Genomic DNA, 25,208 nt, shown 5'->3' with positions numbered 1-25,208 from the left:
TCCCTCCACCCTCCCCGGGTACCAGTCGGCGCTCCCCGGCTCTGGCGGCGGAAGAGATGGAACCGCGTCACGAGCGCCCGGCCCCTTAAAACGCTGCTGGCTGGAGCCGCCTCCCTCCCTGCAGCCCGCGGCAGGGATGGAGTAGAGGGAGACCGGTCGACCTGCCCGCGGGGATCAGCGATGGAGTTGAAGCAATCTTTGTCCGTCCATCTGGAAGCGGAGAAGCCTCTGAGGCGCTATGGGGCGGTGGAGGAGACGGCGTGGAAAGCGGAGGGACTGGGGAGAAGTGAGTACTCGGGCGGGGTGGGTGGGACAGTTTGGGATCGGTGCGCCGGAGCCGGTGGTCGCAGGAGCGCCGGGTTGGTACGGAGCGGACCGAGGGGAGCGCCCCCGCAGCGGGGCTTCAGTCGCTGGAGCGGGAATGCGCAGCGCTGCGACGCTCTCTCCCGCGAACAAAAGGGGGACCCTCCGGACTGGGTTTCTCCGGGAGGCTCGGAAATCTCCAGGCAGCTGAGCCGGGAGCGTGGGGTGGACGCGGGAGTCACCGGATCCAAGCTCTCAGCTGGTTTTGGAAAGTAGGGTCTTTGCCACCAGCCGAGCGAGGAAGGTCTTTTCTCCACCCGGGATGCGCTAAGGCGGGCTGGAGCCTTGGACCATCCTGGAAAGCGCCCACGAACCCGGAGAGGGGGGAGTGTCCGCTGGGTTTCTGCTTTTGCTTCTCCGTCGGCGCGAGGTTCAGGGCACACCTGAAATTCCCAGCGTTTCTTTCCCCCGCTTTCTCCAGGGTCGCGAGTGGGAGGGAAAGGGTTAGGGGAGGGTTAACCCTGTGCACGCCCTTCCCCTTTTTCTCTGGACTCAGAATCTTTCTGCTTTGGGTGCAATCCTAGAAGGCAGTTCGGAAACGGACCGATTGTAAATATTTGCTGCTTTTCTCTACGGTATTTTGGGGTCAACAGCATTAACAAATAAACTAAGGATTTTTGTGTTTAATGAATAGGATGCTGTAGTTGAAACTCCTGCCCTTAAAGTATAGAGGCACCTGCAGGGGCCCTAGGGTCACTAGCCCTCCCCGCAAATCCGGGGCACTTCATGGTGTCCCTGCCCTTGTACTTCATCCTTCGGGCTGGGAAAGGCCCTCTCGCCCTTCTCAAGGACCCTCGGCTTGCTGCCGTGGCGCTGAGCAGTGTTGGATCAAAATATTGTGAATATGCTCTTTTCCTGTCTTCACCTGGTAGAAGACTCTATGTGTGTGTGTGTGTGTGTGTGCTTTCTCCATAGCTGTAATTACAGATTTAGAAGATCTTTTTAGAATGGCTCAACTGTACTTTGGTTTTCATGGGTTCAAATAGAAATCACAACCAATGTCATAGTTCTCCACCTGAAACTGGGAGAGTGTCCAGCCTCTCTCCTTTTCTTTCTTCTTTTAAAAATCTGGGTTCTTCCTCTGGTTTCATCCTTTCAAAACCCTGTGGCTTTGGTACTTTAGCATAACAGCAGAGCTGAGGGTCTCTGGTCTCCCTGCAAGCTCCACATAATACCCACAATGGCTGCCTTTTGTTGATGGATTGCCATGTATTAGGTCTTGCCTGTGCTAAGAACTTTAAATCCATCCTCTCATTCAATCCCTGTAACAGCCTCCTTAAGAGGAATATTATGACTTATGACTCCCCTTGCACAGAGGGAAAAACTGGGGCTTGCTTAGGTAATGGGATTTAAGTGGCAGAGTCAAGATTTGAACTCAGGTTTGTTAGGCCCCTGAGCCCCTCTCTGCTTTTTACATGAAGGTATTTTGCTATCAGGTTTCCTGGAAGCTTTGTAAATCTGTTGAGAGTCTCAGAGCACATTCGGTGATTTTTCTTTTTTTTTTTTTTGCCCTCCACCCCCACCCTAGCCTGGGCCAGTGGCATGCAGGCTCTTAGTTCCCAGACCAGGGATCAAACCTATGCCCCCTGCATTGGAAGCTCAGAGTCTTAACCACTGGACCACCAGGGAAGTCCCACATTTGGTGCTTTTAGAAGTATGTGGCAGCCTGTTGGTTGTGGTGGCCTTGAAAGAAAATTTGGATCTGTGCAGAAAAGAAGCCCTGGGTTTGAATCCTGGCTCTGCTCCTTTGCTGGCTATATGACTGAATTTGTGACTAGTCACATCTTTTAAGCCTCTCTCTGCCTCCCTTCTCTGAAATGGCGATGCTAATAGAATCTACCTTGTAGCTTAATTGTGACCTTTCAGTAAGATGATCCAGAGTTCAAGGCAAGTGCAAAATATAGTAGCTGCCTCCATTATTTCATTACTACATCTGTGGTAAGAACCTGCTTCTATCCTTTGCAAAGAATTGTATAAAGCAACACTGTGAACTAAAATTACAGTGTTGGCCAGGTCCCTGATAATTCTCTTATGGTTTTTTACTTTCTCACCATTTTATTAGGAAAAGTTTCAAACATACGGGAAAATTACAATGGAAACTTGGTAGCATTTTCACTCCTGAAATTTTTGTACTTCTCAGTCTTAGACTGCAGACTGCTAAAGGCTTGGCCAAAAGACTTTCTCATCCTCTCTCTTCCAAACCGTTGAAGATTCTGACTCTTTTCTCATTCAAATGCAGGACCACAGTTTCTGATCTGCTTTTGGTGTTGATCCCCAAATCATTTTTTTTCCATTCTAACTTAGTCAAATCCAAAAGCTTCTTAAAGCACTGATCCAGATTTTCACTTTTGAACTTAAATTTGGGATTGTTTGCAGGTTTTGATCTCTAGACTCTCATCTGTGGCCTTTTTTTTTATTATTAAAGTGGCTTTTTAAATTTTTTTTAATGCTGTATCAACTCCTAAGGGATCTGTGCATCCATCCTGTAACATCTGAGGCCTCCATTAATTTATTAACGAAGTGTGAAAATTAGTAAAATTGATTCTGTGGCATAACAATTGCCAAATCAACGTTGTTATGCATGAAATGCTGGAGAACGAAGAGAGGCCCATTAAAAAGAAGATATGCTCTGTTTAACTTTTACACATATTTAAACACTTTATGTTAAACACAGAGTGCATGCGTGCTAAGTCGCTTCAGTCCTGTCCGACTCTTTGCGAACCCGTGGACTCTAGCCCTCTAGCATCCTCTGTCCATGGGATTCTCTAGGCAAGAGTACTGGGGCGGATTGCCATGCATGCCCTACTCCAGGGGATCTTCCCGACCCAGGGATCGAACCTGTGTCTCTTACGTCTCCTGCTTTGGTGTAGGTGTTACTTAAAAAAACTTGAAAAAGGATGGAAAAAATTGCAAGACTGGTCATTTTCAGTTAAGGCTGTATTAATTGTTGTCTTTACTGTTGGTTGTTGTGGTTGTTCAGTCGCTAAGTCATGTCCGACTCTTTGCGACCCCATGGACTGTAGCCCTCCAGGCCCCTCTGTCCATGTGATTTCCCAGGCAAGGATATTGAAGTAGGTTGCCATGCCCTCCTCCAGGAGATCTTCCTGACCCAGGGATCCAACCCCACATCCCCTGCATTGGCAGGTGGGTTCTTTACCACTGAGCCCTAGAGGAAGCCCACTGGTACTGTAAGCTATAGTTTTTCGGTAGAAGATATGTATAGTACAGTAAGCAAGAGTCAAGTGACATGGATCCAAACCAGCTCTGACACTTTGTCCCTTTGTCACCCAGGGACAATGGCTGAACCATTCTGTGAGTCATCTGTCTCATCTATAAAGTGGAAATGTGTTGGTTTGAACCCTTGGGAACTTCCTGGGTGAAATCTGAAACTGGCCCTTTACACAGAGGGCAAGTGGAGGCCAAAGAAACAGGCGGCCATTCCAGATTGGTAGGGGGCAGGTATAATAACAAGGGAACTTATACATGAAATTTGTCTTGGGCGCTGCAAAATAGTAGATCATTGTACCCACCTTCCAGATTCTCAAGAGTTTATATAGAAGCCTTAATGGGGTTCAGTCGTGTGTCCAGATGGTGCCAACAACACCCTACTGTCTCAAAGCCACATCCTTGAACTGGCTCCTCGAACGAGAACAGTGGGCAGAGTGAACATTTTGAGGCTAGAAGGGGACTGAGTAATATTCCATTGTACATATGTACTGCATCTTCTTTATACATTCATCTGTCAATAGACATTTAGGTTGCTTCCATGTCCTGGCTATTGTAAATAGTGCTGCATAAGATAAGATATAGTACATATCTACAATGGAATATTACTCAGCCATAAAAAAGGAATGAAATTGTGTCATTTGTAGTGATGTGGACAGAACTAGAGTCTGTCATACAGAGCAAAACCAGTTAGAGAAAAATATATTCACATATATATGAAATCTAGTAAAAGGGTACAGATGAACCTATTTGCAGGGCAGGAATACAGACATGTGGACACAAGGGGAGAAGGGGGGGATGGAATGAATTGGGAGATTGGAATTGACATATATACACTCGTGTTCAGTCGCTTTAGTCATGTCTGACTCTTTGCAACCCCGTGGACTGCAGTCCACCAGGCTCCTGTGTCCGTGGAATTTTCCAGGCAGGGATACTATAGTGGATTGCCATTTCCTTCTCCAGGGGATCTTCCCAACCCAGGGATCGAAGGTATGTCTCCTGCATTGGCAGGTGGATTCTTTACCACTGAGCCATCACCAAAGTCATATATATACACTTGTTCAGTTGCTGAGTCATGTCCAGCTCTTTTCGACCCCAAGGACTGCAATACCTCTGGCTTCCCTGTCCTTCACTATCTCTTGGAGTTTGCTTAAACTCATGTCAATTGAGTCAGTAATGCCATCCAACCTTCTCATCCTCTGTCTCCCCTTCTCATGCCCTCAATCCTTCCCAGCATCAGGGTCTTTTCCAATAAGTCAGCTCTTCGCATCAGGTGGCCAAAGTTTTGGAGCTTCAACTTAAGCATCAGTCCCTCCAATGAATATTCAGGATTGATTTCCTTTACCATTGACTGGTTTGATCTTGCTGTCCAAGGGACTCTCAAGAGTCTTCTGCAGCACCACAGTTCGAAAGTATCCATTCTTTGGTGCTTAGCCTTCTTTATGGTCTAACTCTCACATCCGTGCATTACTCCTGGAAAAACCATAGCTTTGACTAGACGGACCTATGTCAGCAAAGTGATGTCTCTGCTTTTCAATATGCTGTTACATGTCTATGTTTGTCGTAGCTTTTCTTCCAAGGAGCAAGTTTCTTTTAATTTCATGGCTGCAGTCAGAGTCTGCAGTGGTTTTGGAGCCCAAGAAAATAAAGTCTGTCACTGTTTTCATTTTTTCCCATTTGCCATGAAGTGATGGGACTGGATGCCTTTTGAATGTTGAGTTTTAAGCCAGCTTTTTCATTCTTTCACCTTCATTAAGAGACTCTAGTTCCTCTTTGCTTTCTGCCATAAGGATGGTATCATCTACATATATGAGGTTGTTGATTTTTTTTTTTAAGGACAGGAGATGGGTAAGGAGCCTCTGGTTACTCTGTCTAGCTAGAGAGTCATCTGATAGTCACATACGCTGAATGACTTCATCCAACGGGATAATAGGGACCACTTTAGGCTGTTGGGGGGATTAAATGAGATACTGTGTGTAATGCATTTAACACAGTGCTTGGCACACAATCAGCAGCCCGTCTGTCATAATGGGATTTCAGTGACTGGCACCCGTCAGCACTGGTGGAGACGATTCCAGCCTGCTGGTCTGTTTTTCCTTGCGTCCTTTTCTTTGTAAATTCCAGGTGATGGTTGTGTAGATACCGCCGTCTTCCTCACTGGAAGATGTAGGAAATGGCTTTCACACCCTTGGAAATCACCTAGTATTTTCTCCTTTGAGAAAGAGTCTAAATTGCTCCTATCCACCTTTGACAGCATATTCCCGCTAGAAGTGAGTAGTTTTTTTTTTACTCAGTTGGAAAATGCGTAGTGACATGTCAGTGTGGTTAGGTACATAAAAATATTGCTTTCAACCAACTGTAATTAATTGAGGGAGACACAGAGACAAGGTGCCTTTTGACAAAGTGTAGTGCTTTTTAAAAGCACGGTTGTGGCCAATTCTTGAAAGATTTGAGTGTGCCTTAAAGGACGATCAAGATTTTGAACAGGGGAATTGAGGGGGAGGGTGGCACAGCGGGTAGGAGATGCCAGGAGAGATAACAGAATTGGCAGAGGCATAGAGGTGGAAATAAATGTGCTCTGAGGAGGAGATTGGACTGAAGTGGAACGCTCAAATGATAATCTTTCTATAAACCCAGGAGAGATGACAGTTATTTAAAAATCCAAGGGTGTGTGCTGACTGGCAAACAGATTATTAAACTGGCCAACGTTTTAGGTTTAATAAACAGCGAGGAGACCAAATGCTATGAATTGCTGGCAATCTATGTAATATATTCTTGGGGAAGAGTCCGTGTTTCATCTGTTTGATTAAATATGCTAATGGTAGTTTTTCAAATTTATTTTGATTTGGCCTTATTTCTGTTTTCTTGTTACAGAAGTAGTACATGCACTTTATAAAAATTCAAATTCATCTGAAATATAAAAATAAAAGGTGAAAAATAACCATAACCTGCTCTCCCATCCTCATTTATTTATTCAATCAGATCAGATCAGATCAGATCAGTCGCTCAGTCGTGTCCGACTCTTTGCGACCCCATGAATCGCAGCACGCCAGGCCTCCCTGTCCATCACCAACTCCTGGAGTTCACTCAGACTCACGTCCATCGAGTCAGTGATGCTATCCAGCCATCTCATCCTCTGGCGTCCCCTTCTCCTCCTGCCCCCAATCCCTCCCAGCATCAGAGTCTTTCCCAATGAGTCAACTCTTCACATAAGGTGGCCAAAGTACTGGAGTTTCAGCTTTAGCATCATTCCTTCCAAAGAAATCCCAGGGCTGATCTTCTTCAGAATGGACTGGTTGGATCTCCTTGCAGTCCAAGGGACTCTCAAGAGTCTTCTCCAACACCACAGTTCAAAAGCATCAATTCTTCGGCGCTCAGCCTTCTTCACAGTCCAACTCTCACATCCATACATGACCACAGGAGAAACCATAGCCTTGACTAGACGAACCTTTGTTGGCAAAGTAATGTCTCTGCTTTTGAATATGCTGTCTAGATTGGTCATAACTTTCCTTAAGGAGTAAGCATCTTTTAATTTCATGGCTGTAGTCACCATCTGTAGTGATTTTGGAGCCCCAAAAAATAAAGTCTGACACTGTTTCCACTGTTTCCCCATCTATTTCCCAAGAAGTGGTGGGACCAGATGCCATGCTCTTCGTTTTCTGAATGTTGAGCTTTAAGCCAACTTTTTCACTCTCCACTTTCACTTTCATCAAGAGGCTTTTTAGTTCCTCTTCACTTTCTGCCATAAGGGTGGTGTTATCTGCATATCTGAGGTTATTGATATTTCTCCCGGCAATCTTGATTCCAGCTTGTGTTTCTTCCAGTCCAGCGTTTCTCATGATGTACTCTGCGTAGAAGTTAAATAAACAGGGTGACAGTATACAGCCTCGATGTACTCCTTTTCCTATTTGGAACCAGTCTGTTGTTCCCTGTCCAGTTCTAACTGTTGCTTCTGCTTTATAAGTTCCAGGTAGTGTTCTGGGGGCTGCGAGTATGGTATGGAGCAAGACAGGCAAGGTTCCTGCCTGCATTGGAGCTTCTACTCTAAGGGGAACCTGGAAATGGACTGGGGGTGAAGATGTCAGGTAATACATAAATAAACAATGTCCAGGTGATGTTGTGTTACATGAGAATTAATAGGGGAGGGGCTTCCCTGGTGGTCTAGTGGTTAAGAATCTGCCTTGCAATGCAGGGGATGTGAGTTCAATTCCTGGTCGGGGAACTAGGGTCCCACATGCAGTGGGGCAGCTAAGCCCACTCGCAACTTCTGAGCCTGCAAAAGCACAAATAGAGAGCCCACTCACCTCAATGAAGATCCCGCCTGCAGCCAAATAAATAAATACTGAAAAAAAGAGGATTAGTAGAGGGGGGATATTTCCCATCCAGTGGTCAGGAAATGCTTTTCTAAGGAGGTGACATTTTGCCATGTAAATGTCAGGGATCCAGGAAGCAAATGTAAAGGCCCTTGATATATTAGCCGAAGAGTCAGAAGGCCGGGGTGGCTGGAACCCAGAGAGTCAGGGATGAGAGTGGAGATAAATCAGAGAGGAGCCAGATTGGGTAGAAGCTTGTAGGTTGTGGTTAAAAAAAAAAATTACAGGTTTTATGCCCCATTGCAGGAGAAGCTGCTGCTGATTATTAAGCTTGAGGTTAACATGAACTGGCTCATTTTTTTCTTAAGATTTTTTTTTTTTTAATGTGGACTATTTTTTTTAAAGTCTTTATTGAAGTTGTTACAATATTGCTTCTGTTTTATATTTTAGTTTCTTGGCTGCAAAGCCTGGGGGATTTTAGCCCTGCCACCAGGGGTCAAACCTGCACCCACGCCCTGGAAAGCAAAGTCTTAACCCTTGGACCACCAGGGAAGTCCCTGGTTTTTGTTTGTAAAAGGTCATGTAGGGTACTGGCTGGGGTATAAGACCATAGCGGGCAAGTGGTGATCGATGTAATTATCCTTTGCCATAGTCCCAGGTTCCTTCTTTATCAATCCTATTTTGGATAAGTGATGGGAATTTCCTTAGTGTGGAAGGTGTGACCAGGGTACAGGGAGCATGGACTGCCTTTTGGGAGACTGAGCACCAGGTTCTTCCCCCGTGGAGCTAGTGGTCAAGAACCCATCCACCAATGCAGGAGACATAAGAGATGAGGGCTCGATCCGTGGGTCAGAAAGATCCCCTGGAGGAAGAAATGGCAACCCGCTCCAGTATTCTTGCCTGGAAAATTCCACGGACAGAGTAGTCCATGGAGTTGCAAAGAGTCAGGCACAACTGAAGTGACTTGGCACTCATGCACTGGCTTAAGTTCTCAGAGGTGTGCCAGCTCTGCTTTCTGCCTGGAGAGGCAACTGACTGTGTAACTTATTGCTGTTGCTGCTGCTAAGTCGCCTCAGTCATGTCCGACTCTGTGCGACCCCATAGATGGCAGCCCACCAGGCTCCCCCGTCCCTGGGATTCTCCAGGCAAGAACACTGGAGTGGGTTGCCATTGCCTTCTCCAATGCATGAAAGTGAAAAGTGAAAGTGAAGTCGCTCAGTTGTGTCCGACTCTTCGCGACCCCATGGACTGCAGCCCACCAGGCTCCTCCGTCCATGGGATTTTCCAGGCAAGAGTACTGGAGTGGGTTGCCATTTCCTTCTCCAATGCATGAAAGTGAAAAGTGAAAGTGAAGTCACTCAGTCGTATCCGACTCTTCACGACCCAATGGACTGCAGCCCATCAGGCTCCCCGGTCCTTGGGATTCTCCAGGCAAGAACACTGGAGTGGGTTGCCATTTCCTTCTCCAATGCATGAAAGTGAAAAGTGAAAGGGAAGTCGCTCAGTCATGTCCGACTCTTGGCGACCCCATGGACTGCAGCCTACCAGGCTCATCCACCCATGGGATTTTCCAGGCAAGAGTACTGGAGTGGATTGCCATTGCCTTCTCCGTAACTTATTGCAGGAAACATGAATAGCAGGATATGAAGATTATGAATATGATATTAGCTAATATGTACTCTGAACAAAGTCAGTTATTTACATTGCTCTGTTTATTCTCTTAAGTTTCATTTTTACATTTCCTTCTTATGTGTCCATTGGAGGAAAAATCCATTAGGCCTATTCTTGGTCTCGATTAATTATTAAATACTTATTAATAATAATAGTAGTTAATGAGCCTTAGCTATGAACTCGAGCTTATTAGATTCTATTAGGTCAGTTGATTGTAACTCCCCTTTTATATGTGGGGAAACTGAGGCTTAAGGAAGTTAAGAAAACTAAAGGTCACAAAACCAGTGAGTGGCAGAGCTGGAGCCTGATTCTAGCTCTGTCTGACTCTAAACGTTCCTAGCTAGTGTCTGTTATTCGTGGCCCCATGCTCAAAATTGCAGAGATCAGAGATGAAATTCAGCTCCCAGTCATAAGAAGCTTACAGATTTGGGGGTGTCACAGATGTGAAGAACACCACGATTTATGTGTATCAGTTCAGTCACTCAGTTGTGTCCGACTCTGCGACTCATGGACTGCAGCATGCCAGGCCTCCCTGTCCATCACCAGCTCCTGGAGCTTGCTCAAACTCATGTCCATCCAACCATCTCATCCTCTGTCATCCCCTTCTCCTCCTGCCTTCAATCTTTCCCAGCGTCAGGGTCTTTTCCAGAAGTCAGTGCTTCGAGTCAGATGGCCAAAGTATTGGAGCTTCAGCTACACAAAAATACACATGTTATTTATGTGTATAAACAGTATGAAACAGATGCTAAATGAAGGTACCAGTAGAAAGCGAACAGAAGAAGAGCTTGGCTCTTCCTGGGGCTCCAGTATGACAGCAAGGAGGAGTGTCTGCACTGGACCTGAAGGCTCAGTAGGGTTTCAGTGGGTGAAGAGAGAGAAGGGCGTTTCGGGTGAACTGCCAGCCCCAGGCAGGGAGGTGAATATCCCAAAGCCCAGAGTCCATGTATTGATGCCAGCTTTTTTTTTTTTTTCCTGTTTCTTTCCCCATGGAAAGAAACCTCAGGATCTGTCTGGTTCACTTGAATGAATCACCTGCTGCCTGGATGGGCCTGAGTGCTGGGATAAGCACAGGTGGAGGCTCTTTTAGCGTAGTCCTTCAGAACATCACTCACCACGCTCCCCCAAAGATGCTTACCATACAGTCCCTTCATTCCTTCACTGTTCACTCACCCAATGGGCTTGAGCCCCTACTATGTGTCAGCTAATGAAGACGACCCAGACCTCACCATTAAGGAATTCTTAGGTTGGCTGTATTCCAACACAGTAATCTTGGGCAAGTTGCCTAACTTCCCTGGACCTCAGTCTCTTCATCCATAAAAATGGGAATGTACGTAATACCACCGAACACTTAGAAATGATAAGATGGGAATGCCCTGGTGGTCCAGTGGTTAGAACTCAGCGTTCTCATTGTCAGGTGCTGGGTTCGATCCCTGGTCAGGAAACTAAGATCCCCCAAGCTGTGTGGCATGGCCAAAAAACCAATTAAAAAAAATGGGAAAAAAAGAACTCTTTAAATACAGGTGTAGGTTATATAGTATCATGGTATCTGTTCCCATCACTTCATGGGAAATAGATGGGGAAACAGTGGAAACAGTGTCAGACTTTATTTTTTGGGGCTCCAAAATCACTGCAGATGGTGATTGCAGCCATGAAATTAAAAGATGCTTACTCCTTGGAAGAAAAGTTATGACCAACCTAGATAGCATATTCAAAAGCAGAGACATTACTTTGCCAAAGGTCCATCTAGTCAAGGCTATGGTTTTTCCTGTGGTCATGTATGGATGTGAGAGTTGGACTGTGGAGAAAGCTGAGCACTGAAGAATTGATGCTTTTGAACTGTGGTGTTGGAGAAGACTCTTGAGAGTCCCTTGGACTGCAAGGAGATCCAACCAGTCCATTCTAAAGGATATCGGCCCTGGGATTTCTTTGGAAGGAATGATGCTAAAGCTGAAACTCCAATACTTTGGCCACCTCATAGGAAGACTTGACTCATTGGAAAAGACTCTGATGCTGGGAGGGATTGGGGGCAGGAGGAAAAGGGGATGACAGAGGGTGAGATGGCTGGATGGCATCACTGACTCGATGGATGTGAGTCTGAGTGAACTTTGGGAGATGGTGATGAACAGGGAGGCCTGGTGTGCTGCGATTCATGGGGTTGCAAAGAGTTGGACACAACTGAGCGACTGAACTGAACTGAACAAATATATGATAGGTTCAAGTGGTCAAACCAAGAGATGGTTCTGGGGTCTGGAAAAGAAAAGGACATTTGAAGTAGGCTGAAAAGGTGAAGAGTATTTAATCACTGGCTGCAGGGAACAGCATTCCGGGCAGAGGGAATAGCACATGTGTAGACTGACATGAAACAGCACATTTGACCCAGGAATTGCAGGTGGATCAGTCATGCTTGAGAGAGATAAGACAGGTGGAGGACTTTTCTGGTGGTCCAGCGGCTAAGACTCTGAACCCCCAATATAGGGAGCCCAGTTCCATCCCTGGTCAAAGACCTAGATCCCACATGCTGCATTGAAAGACTCCACCTACCACAATGATGATGAAAGATCCAGCGTGCTGTAAATTTCAGAGGCCTGAGTAAGGAAATCAACTCTGATATTCATTAGAAGACTGATGCTGAAACTGAAGCTCCAGCACTTTGGCCATTGGATTCAAAGAGCCAACTCATTGGAAAAGACCCTGATGCTGGGAAAAATTGAAGGCAGGAGGAGAAGGGGATGACAAAGGATGAGATGGTTGGATGGCATCATCAACTCAATGGACATGAGTTTGAGCAAACTCTAGGAGATAGTGAAGGACAGGGAGCCTGGCGTGCTGCCATCCATGGGGTCACACAGAGTTGGACACGACTGAAGTGACTTAGCAGCAGCAGCAGCAGATTTGAGCAGATTAAAGCTCCCAGGCTGTATGGAGCCACTGCAGGACAAGGGGCAGAGGTAAATAAAGTGGCATCTTAGGAAGACTTATCTGGCAGTTGTAGACTGAATGAAAGAGCAGGAACTCTGGGGCGGCGGAAGACCAACCTGGTGTGTTTTGGAATCATCTGATAAAATGGCAACCCGCTCCAGTATTCTTGCCTGGGAAACCCCGTGGACAGAGGAACCTGGCGGGCTGCAGTCCATGGGATTGCAAAGAACTGGACATGACTAAGCCACTGAGCACGCACGCACGCACGGTCATGACATCACAGGGACTGGGCAGTGGGTTGGGAGCAAGGGGCTAACCAGACATCTGGAAGGGAAAAAACATTGGTGATTGATTGCAGAGAGGAAAGAAAGAGGCTCTTCTAAGCATAGACAGAGTGACAGGTGGGAAATTACTGTTGTTAGCCTGAGGTCTTAGGAATTTACATAAGCATCAGTGCTTCAATAGGATTTAAAAAGGTGCGTGGATTATGGGTTTTGGGAAAAGTGATAGTAATGGCCTCTTACGTTTATAGCACTTTCCAATGTCTACTTCCCCCGTGTTTTCTAACTTACTCTTTACATAAAGGACAAAGAGCAGGAGGTGTCGTGGCAGGATGCACCCCAGGGAAGGAGAGCGGCCTGTACAGGCTGAGCGAGGACACAAGCAGTCCGGTTGTTTGCACTGGACCGGGGTTGTTTGCACTGGACCGGGGTGTCCGGGGGCATGTTTGTTTGGATGACACACAGACAGCAGCTGCGTCACAAGGTGGTGACAAGTATGTCTGGATTTCATAAAATCCAAAGTGGAAAGTAACTAAACGCATGACACCAATCACTCAGTTCATTTAAAATTTCCAAACAGGGGACTTCCCTGTTGGTCCAGTGTTTAAGAATCCACCTTCCAGTGCAAGGGATGCGGGTTTGATCCCTGGTCAGGGAACTAAGATCCTACGTATCATAGGGCAGTTAAGCCCATGAGCCACAACTAAGACCCAATGCAGCAAATAAGTAAATACGTGTTTTTTAAAATTCCCAAACAGGTAAGTCATCCATTCATGTATTTTTCCATTCATCTATTCATTTCTTCATTCTTTGAATATGTATTTAATGGTAGCCTCATATGCCAGATAATTGTGCTAAGCCCTTGAAAGTATAGTAGCACTTTGAGTAAGACATGTATTGTCTATGCCTTCAGATAACTTAAGGTCTTCTGGTAAAATAGAACTACCATATGATCCAGCTATCTCACTTCTGGATATACCCGAAGGAGATGAAAACAGTAAATCAAAGAGTCCTTTGCACCTCCATGTTTGTAACAGCGTTATTCACAGTAGCCAAGACATGCAAACAACCTAAGTGTCTATCAATGGATGAATGGATAAAGATGCGTTGTGTGCAATGAAAAATTCTTAAAGAGATGGGAACACCAGACCACCTTACCTGTCTCCTGAGAAACGTGTTTGCAGGTCAAGAAGCTACTGTTAGAACTGGACATGGAACAACAGACTGGTTCCAAATTGGGAAAGGAGTATGCCAAGGCTGTACATTGTCACCCTGATTATTTAACTTATATGCAGAGTACATCATGTGAAATGCCAGGCTGGATAAATCACAAGCTGAAATCAAGATTTGCCAGGAGAAATATCAACAGCCTCAGATATGCAGATGACACCACTCTAATAGCAGAAAGTAAAGAGGAACTAAAGAGCCTCTTGATGAGGCTGAAAGATGAGAGTGAAAAAGCTGGCTTGAAACTCAACATTAAGAAAACTTAAGATTATGACATCCAGTCCCATCACTTCATGGCAAATAGAAGGGGATAAGTGGAAGCAGTGAGAGATTTTATTTTCTTGGGCTCCAAAATCACTGCAGATGGTGACTGCAGTCATGAAATTAAAAGCCAGTTGCTCCTGGGAAGGAAAGATGTTTGCTCCTGACAAACCTATACAGCATATTAAAAAGCAGAAAACATTACTTTGCTGACAAAGGTCCATCTAGTCAAAGCTATGGTTTTTCCAGTAGTCATGTATGGATTCGAGAGTTGAACCATAAAGAAGGCTGAGCACCAAAGAATTAATGCTTTCCAATTGTGGTCTTGGAGAAGACTCTTGAGAGTCCCTTGGACAGCAAGGAGTATCAAACCAGTCAGTCCTAAAGGAAATCAACCCTGAATATTCCCTGGAAGGACTGGTGCTGAAGTTGAAGCTCCAATACTTTGGCCACTTGATTCGAAGAGCTGACTCATTGGAAAAGGCCCTGATGCTGGGAAAGATTGAAGTCAGGAGGAGAAGGGGCGACAGAGGATGAGATGGTTGGATGGCATCACTGACTCAATGGACATGAATTTGAGCAAACTCCGGCAGATAGTGAAGGACAGGGAAGCCCAGCAGGCTGCAGTCCATGGGGTTGCAAAGAGTCGGACATGACTCAGCAACTGAACAATAACAACAAAAATTACTCAGCCATGAGAGAGAAGGGTATCCTGACATTTGTGACAGCATGGATGGAACTTGAGGGCATTTTGCTAATTGATAAGTTAGAGAAAGACAAATACTGCATGATATCACTTATATGTGGAATCTTGAGCACATGTACACCCGTGGTGGATTCATGTTGATGTATGGCAAAACCAATACAATATTGTAAAGTAATTAACCTCCAATTAAAATTAAAAAATTTTTTAAATTAACAAAAAGATTAAAAAAAATAAAAATAAAAGTACGTAAAAAAACAAACAATCAAACTTGTAGAAACGGAAAGCGATAAAGTGGTGTCAGGGGCTGAGGGAGGAGGGAAATGGGAAGAGGTTGGTAAAAGGGTGCTGGCTTTCAAGTATGAAATAATGAAGTCTGAGGATCCAATATGAAACGTGATGACTGGAGTTGATTATACTGAATTATGTAATTGAAATTTGCTGAGAGATTAGGACTTAATGTCCTCACCAAAAAATTAACAAATAAATACATGAGGTGATAGATGTGTTAACTTACTAGATAGTGAGACTCTTTTCACAGTGTTTACCTGTTTTGAATCACTACAATATATACTTTGAGTATCTTACATTTTGATGACTTCCTGGTGGCCCAGTGATTAAGACTCTGTACTTCCAATGCAGGAGCACAGGTTTGATCCCTGGTCGGGGAACTAAGATCCCACATGCTGAGTGTTGTGACCAAATTGAAAAAAACCCCGTATTTTTGTCAAGTATAGCTCAATAAAGTTGAAAAAAGTCTTCGGGAACAGTTTCTGTTTCCAAGGATGCAAAATCAAAGGACCAAGCCTTGCAAAACCAAGGCTCCTAGTCCTTCAGAAACAGAATTCTTCAGCTTGCTGACTGGATGCCCTTGTAGCTAAATGTTGTCAAGAGGTTCATTTCATTGTTTTGCCACAGGCATGTTTTGCAGGCCCTTGAGAAGTGGGGTCCTAATAGGGTCAAACCAAGTTTTATGGGCTAACCTGAGCACAATTACTTGATTCTGTTTTCCTGCAAGTGCCATGACCACAGACGCTCTGTGTGTCAGATTCTCTGCTGAATGCTCCCTCGGTGTCTACCACATTGCCCAGCACTTGGAAGCCTCACATTAAAAGAAATCAACAGTTGCTGAATCAGGCAACTGTTAATCCACAAAGACTGAGAAGCAAATGATTTAATCCTGTTTTGTAAACATTGAAAATCATCAAACTAAAAAACAAAGTTAGCTGGAGCCTTGGTCTGTCACCTGCCCCTTTCTTGGTTCCTGGGGCTGCTAGTGGTTGAGGCTTCTTGCTTTCCTGCTTCGAAGGAAAGATGCAAGATTTTCAGATCAGATACAAAACAGTAGGAACAGGTACCATTATAGTGAACTGGCAGTGCACAGTGAATGCTACGATAGGTATAGGCTGGGCGAGGTGATTGACACATATTCCGTATCTCCTTGATTCTTGCGTGCATGCTAAGTCGACTCAGTCATTTCCGGCTCTTTGCAACCCCATGGACTGTAGCCCACCAGGCTCTTCTGCACACGAAATTCTCTAGACAGGAGTACTAGAGTGGGTTGCTATGCCCTCCTCCAGGGCATCTTCCCAACCCAGGGGATGAAATTAAGTCTCCTGCATTGCAGGCAGATTCTTTCACCCTCTGAGCCACCTGAGAAGCCCCTCCTTGATTCTTCGATGTCAGCAAAGGTGGGATGCACCATTCATAGTCAGTCACATCTTTCAGGAAAAACAGAAACAAAAACCAGCATGGCAGCATTAAATTTACTGGTCCATTAAATTTCATACAGAGAACAGAGTCATCTTAGACACTGTTGGTAAGACTGTTGAGTGTTCCAGCCTTTGCGGAAAGCAGCCAGATGTGTCTGCATGGTAGTCGCTCAGTCGTGTCCTACTCTCTGCAACCCTATGGACTGTAGCCCACCAGGCTCCTCTGTCCATGGAATTTTCCAGGCAAGAATATGGGAGTGGGTTGCCATTTCCTGCTCTAGGACATCTTCCATACCCAGGGATCGAACCTGCATCTTTTGTGTCTCCTGTATTGGCAGGTAGATTCTTTACCACTGTACCACGTGGGAAGCAAGCAATTGGATAACATCTATTAAAGTTTAAAATGCTCATATGCTTCGACTCAGCAGTCTGACTCCTGGGATGCAACCCAATAGAGACAGAAGCACCAGTATATAAGGGCTTATGTACAAAAAAACAGAAACCAAAACACTGAACACAGTGAAGGCCCAAGAGTAGAAGAATGGTTGAATACATGATTGTTCATCCACTGTGAAATGTCGGGAGCTATTAAAAAGGAATAAGTTAGAGCAATAATACCTGTCTTAGAGGCATTATTAAGGGAGAAAAATGACTTCAAAGAAAATGAATGTAAGAGGATCTCATTTTTGTAAAACAAAATCTGTCTGTCTATATAGCACACATATAATGTATGCATCCGTGTGTGTGTGTGTGTGTGTGTGTGATTTTGTCTTTTTTTGGCCACACTAGGTGGCTTGCAAGATTACAATTCCTGGCCTAGGATTGGACCCACGGCCTTGTCAATGAAAGCCAGGAATCCTAATCATTAGGCCACCAGGGAACTCCAATGTGTGTGATTTTATTTGTATGGAGAACAACATGGAAAAATGCGGAACAAGTTGTTACTGTGGGCTACCTGCAGAAAGGTGGGGTGAGAGGGCTGCTGTGAGGGGCAGAGAGAGGAGGGGGCAATAGAGAGTCAAACACAAAGGAAAATGAGAAAAAAACACACAGAAAAATTCACTTGCAGTATTATCAGATGTATGCCTTGATGTTAAATTATGTGTTTGTGGAATGGGAAAGGGGCATCCTAACCTCAGAAATGCTAAAATAGGGCCTTCCCTGGTGGTCCAGTGGCTGAGACTCTGAGCTTCCAATGCAGGGGGCCCAGGTTTGATCCCTGGTCAGGGAACTAGATCCCACATGCCGCACCTAAGTGTTCGCATGCTGCGACTAAAGATCCTACATGCCACAACCAAGACCCGGTGCAGCCAAATAAATATTTTTAAAAAAAGAATTGAGAGTCTAGAAATAACCCTCACTTTAAAGAAAATAAAGATCCCAGCATGGCACTATGAAGATCCTGTATGCTGCAACTAAGACCCAGCACAGCCAAATAAATATTTTTAAAAATGCTAAAATGTGGGAGCAGAAAGTGGGTCACAGAATTGAAGAGATACAGTTTTATCTGACTTAATCCTCACTACAAGATAAAGCCTTGTGTGTGTCTGTATATACGTGTGGGTTTTCAGGTGGTGCCCGGGGTAAAGAACTCGCCTGCCAGTGCAGGAGACATAAGAGACTCAGGCTCGATCCCTGGGTCAGGAAGAAACCCTGGAGGAGGGCATGGAAATCCGCCCTAGTATTCTTGCTGGAGGATATCCTGGACAGAGGAGCCTGGCGGGCAACAGTCCATAGGGTCACAAAGCATCAGACACGACTGAGTGACTGAACAAAAGGGAAAGTTACAGACATTTTATGGTCCTAGATTCAAATCCCTTCTCTATTGATTAATGGGCCAAGACTTTTATTTTTTTCTCTGTGTGTTCAGTTCAGTTCAGTCGCTCAGTCGTGTCCAACTCTTTGCGACCCCATGAATCGCAGCACGCCAGGCTCCCTGTCCATCACCAACTCCCGGTGTTCACTCAAACTCACGTCCATTGAGTCGGTGATGCCATCCAGCCATCTCATCCTCTGTCGTCCCCTTCTCCTCCTGCCCCCAATCCCTCCCAGCATCAGAGTCTTTTCCAATGAGTCAACTCTTCTCATGAGGTGGCCAAAGCACTGGAGTTTCAGCTTTAGCATCAGTCCTTCCAAAGAACACCCAGGGCTAATCTCCTTTATACACACATAGACATATACATGTCTATGTGTGCATGCATGCTAAGTCACATCAGTCGTGTTCGACTCTGCAACCCCATGGACTCCAGCACGCCAGGCTTCCCTGTCCTTTGCCATCTCCTGGAGTTTGGTCAAACTCATGTCCGTTGAGTCGGTGATACCATCCAACCATCTCATCCTCTGTCGTCCCTTCTCTTCCTGCCCTCAATTTTTCCCAGCATCTGGGTCTTTTCCAGTGAGTTTCCCTTTAGTTACTTGTACATGTTTAACTGTATTAAATTACTCTGGCTTTCTGTATTTTTAAAGGGAAAGACACCCGAAATAGTACATGGACACCTATTTTAAAGACCTGGGTGGTCGCTGTGCTGACCGTTCTCCCTTAGTCCTGCTTCCATTGCAGTTCCCACGCGCCATCTTTCTCCTAGTGATCTCAGGGCGGAAAAAAGAAATAACTTTCTCCATAATCCTGGTCCCAGAGAGAAATTTGGGAAACAGGCCACAATACGCAGAGGAAGGGATGAAGCAGTCGTTCCTTCCTTCATGCTTTTCTTCCTGCGTTTATGCCCCTCTGTCTTGGTCCGTTTCTGCTGCTGTGACAGAAGACCATAGACTGGGAACTTACAAACAACAGCAGTTTCTCTCTCACATCCTGGAGGCTAGGAAGTGCAAGACCAAGGCCCTGGCAGACAGTGCCTGGTAGGGGCTTCCTGGTTCAGAGATGACTGTCCTTACGTAGAGAAAGGGGGTGAATGATATAAGGTCACTAATCCCATTCATGAGGGCTCCACCCCCATGACCTAATCACCTCCCAAAGGCCCCATCTCCTAACACCATCACACTGGGGATTAGATTTTCATATATGAATTGGAGCAAGACATAAATATTCAGTCTTTAGCACTCTCCTCAGTCCAGGAATGAAGACAGCTCAGAGCTAGAAATTTGTCCAGGCCCTACTCCAGGGATGAAATGCTTTTAGCAGGTGGCTCTTAAAGTGGCTATCATTGTGTCAAGGAACAGATGTGCTTAAATTATTTTCATTGGGTTCCATTTGGTCTTCCACACCCAGCACTCCTGATGAGACCGTTTCACCCACTCTCTGTTTGTGGTGCAGTGTGAATGCTGGAGACCCACCGTCCATCACTACACAATCCGTCCATCCTCAACCTGTTTGATAGATGCAGGGACGTCCCCCGTGCACATTTAAAACCAGTGCGGGTGACACTGAAAGAGCAGCCTAGCAGGGGCACAGGCGGCCGGACTGGGATCCAGGCGCTTGGAGGTCTGCTTTTGTAAGGATCAGCTCTGCCTTGCAGCAGGGCTTCCTTTCTCAAATGCTTATCCAAAGCCAGGACTAAGTTGGCTTTGTGTGTTTCTTCTCTACTGAGATGGATATTTCATTTACTAAGGTCAATTTCACATACCATAAAGTTAACCCTTAACCATCTTCAAGCGTACAGTTCAGTGGCACTTAGGATATTCCCGGGCTTCCCTGGTGGCTCAGTGGTAAAAGAATCTGCCTGCAATGCAAGAGACGTGGGTTCGATCCCTGGGTTGGGAAAATCCCCTGGGGGAGGAAATGGCAACCCACTCTAGTATTTTTGTCTGGGAAATCCATGGACAGAGGAGCCTGGTGGGCTACAGTCCATGGGGTCTCAAAGAGTCAGGCACGGCTGAGCCTGAGCACAAGCATGGGTAGTACATTCACAGAGGTGTGCGGCCATCACTCTGTCCAGTTCCGAAACATTTCTTCGCCCTCAAAGGAGACTCCATACCCATGAAACAGTCCCTCCCCCCATACCCTTTTCTCCTACTGTTTTCTGTGTCATTGGATTTACCTATTCTGGATGTTCAATATACATGGAACCATACGATGGGCTAATTTCACTTAGCATCATATTTTCAAGTTTCATCCATGTTGTAGTGGGTGTCAGCATGTCACTCCTTTTTATAAACATTTCACTTATGAATACACAACACTTTTCATTCATTCATTGGTTGATGGGTATTCGGGCCGTTTCCACCTTTTGGCCATGTGAATAATGCTGTTATAGACATTTGTGAATGAGTATTTGTTTGAGTACCTGTTTTAAATTCTTTGGCATAGGGACTTCCCTGGCAGGCAATGTGGGTTTGATCCCTGGTTGGGGATCTAAGATCCCACATGCCACAGGGCAGCTAACTAGAGAGAAGCCTTCATGCTTCAATGAAAGATCCTGCATGCTGCAACTAAGACCTGATACAGACAAATAAATAAAGATTTTAAAAGTTCCTTGGGGTATATGCCCAGGAGTGGAGTTGCTGGGCCTTTGGTAATGCTATGTTTGACTTTTTGAGGAAGACACAGAGATTTTTTTTTGATTTCCACATTCTCTGGCAGTTTCATCCTCCCCTGACTCTTTTCTGGATCCTGCCTTCCCTTGAACTTTATAATTTCAAGAAAATAAGACAGTCAATTTAGGAAATTAGCATTTTGTGATCATTAAATACATGAATTCTTATCCAAGGGTCAGAGTTCATAGCCCCTCTCTCCCATTTACTAACTGGTTGATCTGAGGCTAGTTACAAAGCCTCTGAGCCTTCGTTCACTCATCTGCAGTTCTCGTTGTTCAGTTGCTCAGCCGTGTCCAACTCTTTGCAACCCCATGGACTGCAGCATGCCAGGCTCCCCTGTCCTTCACTATCTTCCAGAGTTTGCTCAAATTCATGTCCATTGAGTCGGTGATACCATCCAACCATCTCATCCTCTGTCATCCCCTTCTCCTTTATGCCCTCAATCTTTCCCAGTATCAGGGTCTTTTCTAGTGAGTCAGCTCTTTGCATCAGGTGGACAAAGTATGGGAGCTTCAGCTTCAGCATCAGTCCTTCCAATGAATATTCAGGGTTGATTTCCTTTAGGATTGACTGGTTTGATACTCCTTGCAGTCCAAGGGACTCTCAAGAGTCTTATCCAGTACCACAGTTCGAAATCATGAATTCTTTGGTGCTCAGCCTTCTTCATGGCCCAACTCTCACATCTGTACATGACTACTGGGGAAATCATAGCTTTGACTACACGGACCTTAGTTGGCAAAATGATGTCTCTGCTTTTTAATACACTGTCTAGGTAGTTCTATTTTTAATTTCTTAAGGAGCTTCTATTCTGTTTTCCATAATGGCTGCACCAGTTTACATTCCCACCAGCAGTGCACAAGGGTTCCTTTTTCTCCGTACCCTCACCAACACTTGTTATTTCTTGTCTGTTCAATGATAGCTGTTCTGAGAGGTGTGAGAGAACTTCACTAGTGATACTGACATTTGGGGCTGGATAGCTCCGTGTTGAGGGAGCTGTTCTGCTTATTTTTGGATGCTTAGCAGCATTCTGGTTTCTACCCACTCAATGCCAAGGGCACCTCCCCCACCATCTCCAACCGTGACAGCAAAAATGTCTCCAGACATTGCCAGATGTCCCCAAGAGGGGCAGAACTTCCCCAGCTGAGAACCACTGATCAGGTATAATTCTTTTTTGATGCTGATGCTCTAGTTTTACAATGTAGAGTTGAAGAGTCCAAAGAATTTTCCCATCTCATCTCTTCATCTTTACTCCTAGGTTTCTTTCCTCTTTCCCTCCAAACGTCTCTCAGTTTATGCACACAAAGCGCTGACAATAAAAACTGTGTTGTGTGTGCTCAGGGTTAAGCCAGGAGAAACATGCTTATGGGCTTCCTGAAGCATCCCTCTCCCCATGTAGGATGGATTTGATTTTCCTCAGGCATTCTTTCCCTGGAAGATTTCTACTTCCTACAAGTCGGAGTGAAGGGGAAATTGTCAACTTTCACTTACAAAAGAAAATGCTTCAGGTAGATGACTAGAAATACCCTTCAAATAATAGCGCTTAACTCTGCTACTAGAAAGAGAGGGCTTTCTGCCAGCCCGGAGAACAGTGACACTGTTTCTCTGGACCATTATCTGTGTGCAGGGACTGTCCATTTCTTGTTTATTACCACCCCAAAGAGTGCCCGGACAGTTATGAAAGGGACCAGGAAAGTAGAACACGCCAGGTGACAGATGACATCTCAATTTTGCAAACTGAAATGAGCACTTCTCTGGGTTGGGTGGGGGAGGAAAAAGAATGCCTGGTTCTCCTATGAATGGTTTTAGATGCAGGTTTTTTTTTTTCTTAATTTTAAAAATTTATTTTATTGAAGCTTAATTGATTTACAATGTGTTAATTTCTGCTACACAGCAAAGTGATGGTTATACTTTTATATATATATATATATATATATATATATACACATTCTTTTCCCTCTGCTCTACAGTAGGACCATGTTGTTATCCATTCTATATAGTACTTGGCATCTGCTAATCCCCAAACTCCTAATCCATCCTACCTCCCCTTCTTGGCAACCACAAGTGTGTTCTCTATGTCTGAGTCTGTTTCTGTTTCATAGATAAGTTCATTGTGTCATATTAGATCCCACATATAAGTGATACTTAGATGACTTTCCTAGCATAGAGGTGTACTCAGAAAGGTGTCCCTGGTGATTCAAGCGTCTCTTCCTCCTCTTAAGAAGGCTAGTGTGGGGACTTCCCCAGTGCTCCAGTGGCTAAAAATCTGCCTTCAATGCGGGGGACGTGGGTTTGATCCCTGGCCGGGGACTAAGATCCCACATGCAGCGGGGCAGCTAAGGCCTCACACCACAACTAGAGAAGCCATTGCACGTCAGTGAAGACTCAGCATGCCAAAATAAATAAACATTAAAATATAGTTTAAAAAGGACAGTGTGTGTGTATATCTCTGTTCATACCCGCTTGCTTCCATGGTGTCTTGAAGGGCACAGAATAAGAATTGTTATTAATGGGGAGAGGCTAGTTCCCATGTGATCCCCAACTCTGGCTGTAGATTAGAAACCTCCCCCAACCCCCGAAGGTAGCTTTTAATATGATTAGCCCACACCCCCTCCTTTGTGAGTGGATTGGAAACCCCTCGCCCAGAAGGAAGATCATTTGCCCAAGTGCTCAAGCTAGGCAGTAGCAGAAGTAGAACTTGAACCCACTTATTCTGTATAATCAAAACCAGCTCATAAGCAAGAGTTCCCTCCCTTTCTCTCCTAGACCGTGATGGCCGACACCTGAAAGCTCGCAGTAAAATAAATGACTCACTCCTAAATTGTGACTCTGTCATTGCTTTTGGGAAAACAATTTATCCCCTCTGTCCTGTAGTCCTGGATCAGTCATCCATTTCCGAACACAAAAGATGCTCTTGCTATTATTATTAGCAACTGTTATTCAAAAATTTGTCATGGATGGAGAGATACATAACCTGTGTGTGGTGGACCCATTGCTCTATTAATTTAGCTCTTTTTCTGAAGAAGGAAACACAATACCCTGCATTTAGAAAAGATAATTATCCATTAGCTAATGCATTTCCCAAAGAAGCAGCCTGCTACCCTATGACAGCGTGTCAGCTGCAGCAGAAATTCGCCCGTAGTTCTGCTGGGGCAGGGGAATGCAGAAAAATATTAGTGTTACTGTTCAAGGATAATTTTCGGAACAAGGTAAAATCACGATTATCCCAAAGATATAAAAATGAACATGTGTTAAAGATTTTATTCTGGCCGCTCTCACCTTCTGCGATGGCCCACACTCTGTCTATGGAGTGTGTTTCTCTCTCAATAAATCCACGTCTTACCTATTTTTTAAAAAAAGATTGCATTCTACTCAATCAATGAAGGAAACCTTGTAGATGTTATAGCCGATTCAAAAGAATCTGAAGGATGGACCTACTTACAGGTCAGAAATATTGAAATGAAGGTACAAAGTTTTTCATGAAGGAGAGGGAAGTCATTTGGATGTGCATGAGAATTATTTTTGAGTTTTTCCAGTTACCTGCTACTCAGGTGTTGTAAAATAGCTCAGAGAAAAGGAAAGACTAGAATCAGAGAGCGTGGCCAAGGTGACCTGAAGACCGCTTGGAGTGTTTCACTGGAACACTTCTGGGCTTCAACATTATCTACACGCTTTCTGCAGAGAGGTGATGTGAATTCAGATTCTTCATTAATAAGCATTTACAAACACAAAGAAAGCCACTAGTTTTCAAGAGTTACAGTAAAGAAAAGTATCTTTTATTGCAGAAAATGATTTCAAATGAAATCTGATCAAGTGGAAGCCTGGACTTGAAAACATGGAGTCAGGAGGGACACTGAAAAATGCCTTAAAATTCAGTCTATTAATTACCCAGATGTTCATCTCTTGATGCCAAATGGTGGGTGTTCTATTGACTTTTTAAAATATTATCCAGATGTACAGTTTGATTGAAGTTCTGAGTGGGTAAATCCAGCCCTTGCTTTTTACCCATTTAGCTTCTCTGCCAACTAATATTATCCACTATCTA

General features: G+C 44.8%; 1 protein-coding gene across 1 annotated transcript in view; it reads left to right on the top strand.

Moving 5' to 3' along the window:
• Window positions 1-3: 3 nt before the first annotated feature.
• Window positions 4-25,208, top strand: part of BMERB1 (bMERB domain containing 1) — a 145,191-nt gene continuing 119,986 nt past the window's right edge. The window contains exon 1 of the mRNA XM_086375650.1: window positions 4-286. Coding sequence (XP_086231776.1) covers window positions 181-286 — 106 coding nt within the window. The 5' untranslated portion in view covers window positions 4-180. The remainder of the gene's footprint in view (window positions 287-25,208) is intronic.

This window comes from Bos grunniens, chromosome 25, assembly GCF_055505025.1.
Source record: "Bos grunniens cultivar Pamir isolate PY7600 chromosome 25, Bosgru_T2T1.0, whole genome shotgun sequence".
In the NCBI taxonomy this organism is placed as follows: Eukaryota; Metazoa; Chordata; class Mammalia; order Artiodactyla; family Bovidae; genus Bos; species Bos grunniens.
The sequence above is the reverse complement of the archived record's forward strand: the minus strand, read 5'-3'. Positions and strand labels throughout refer to the sequence as shown.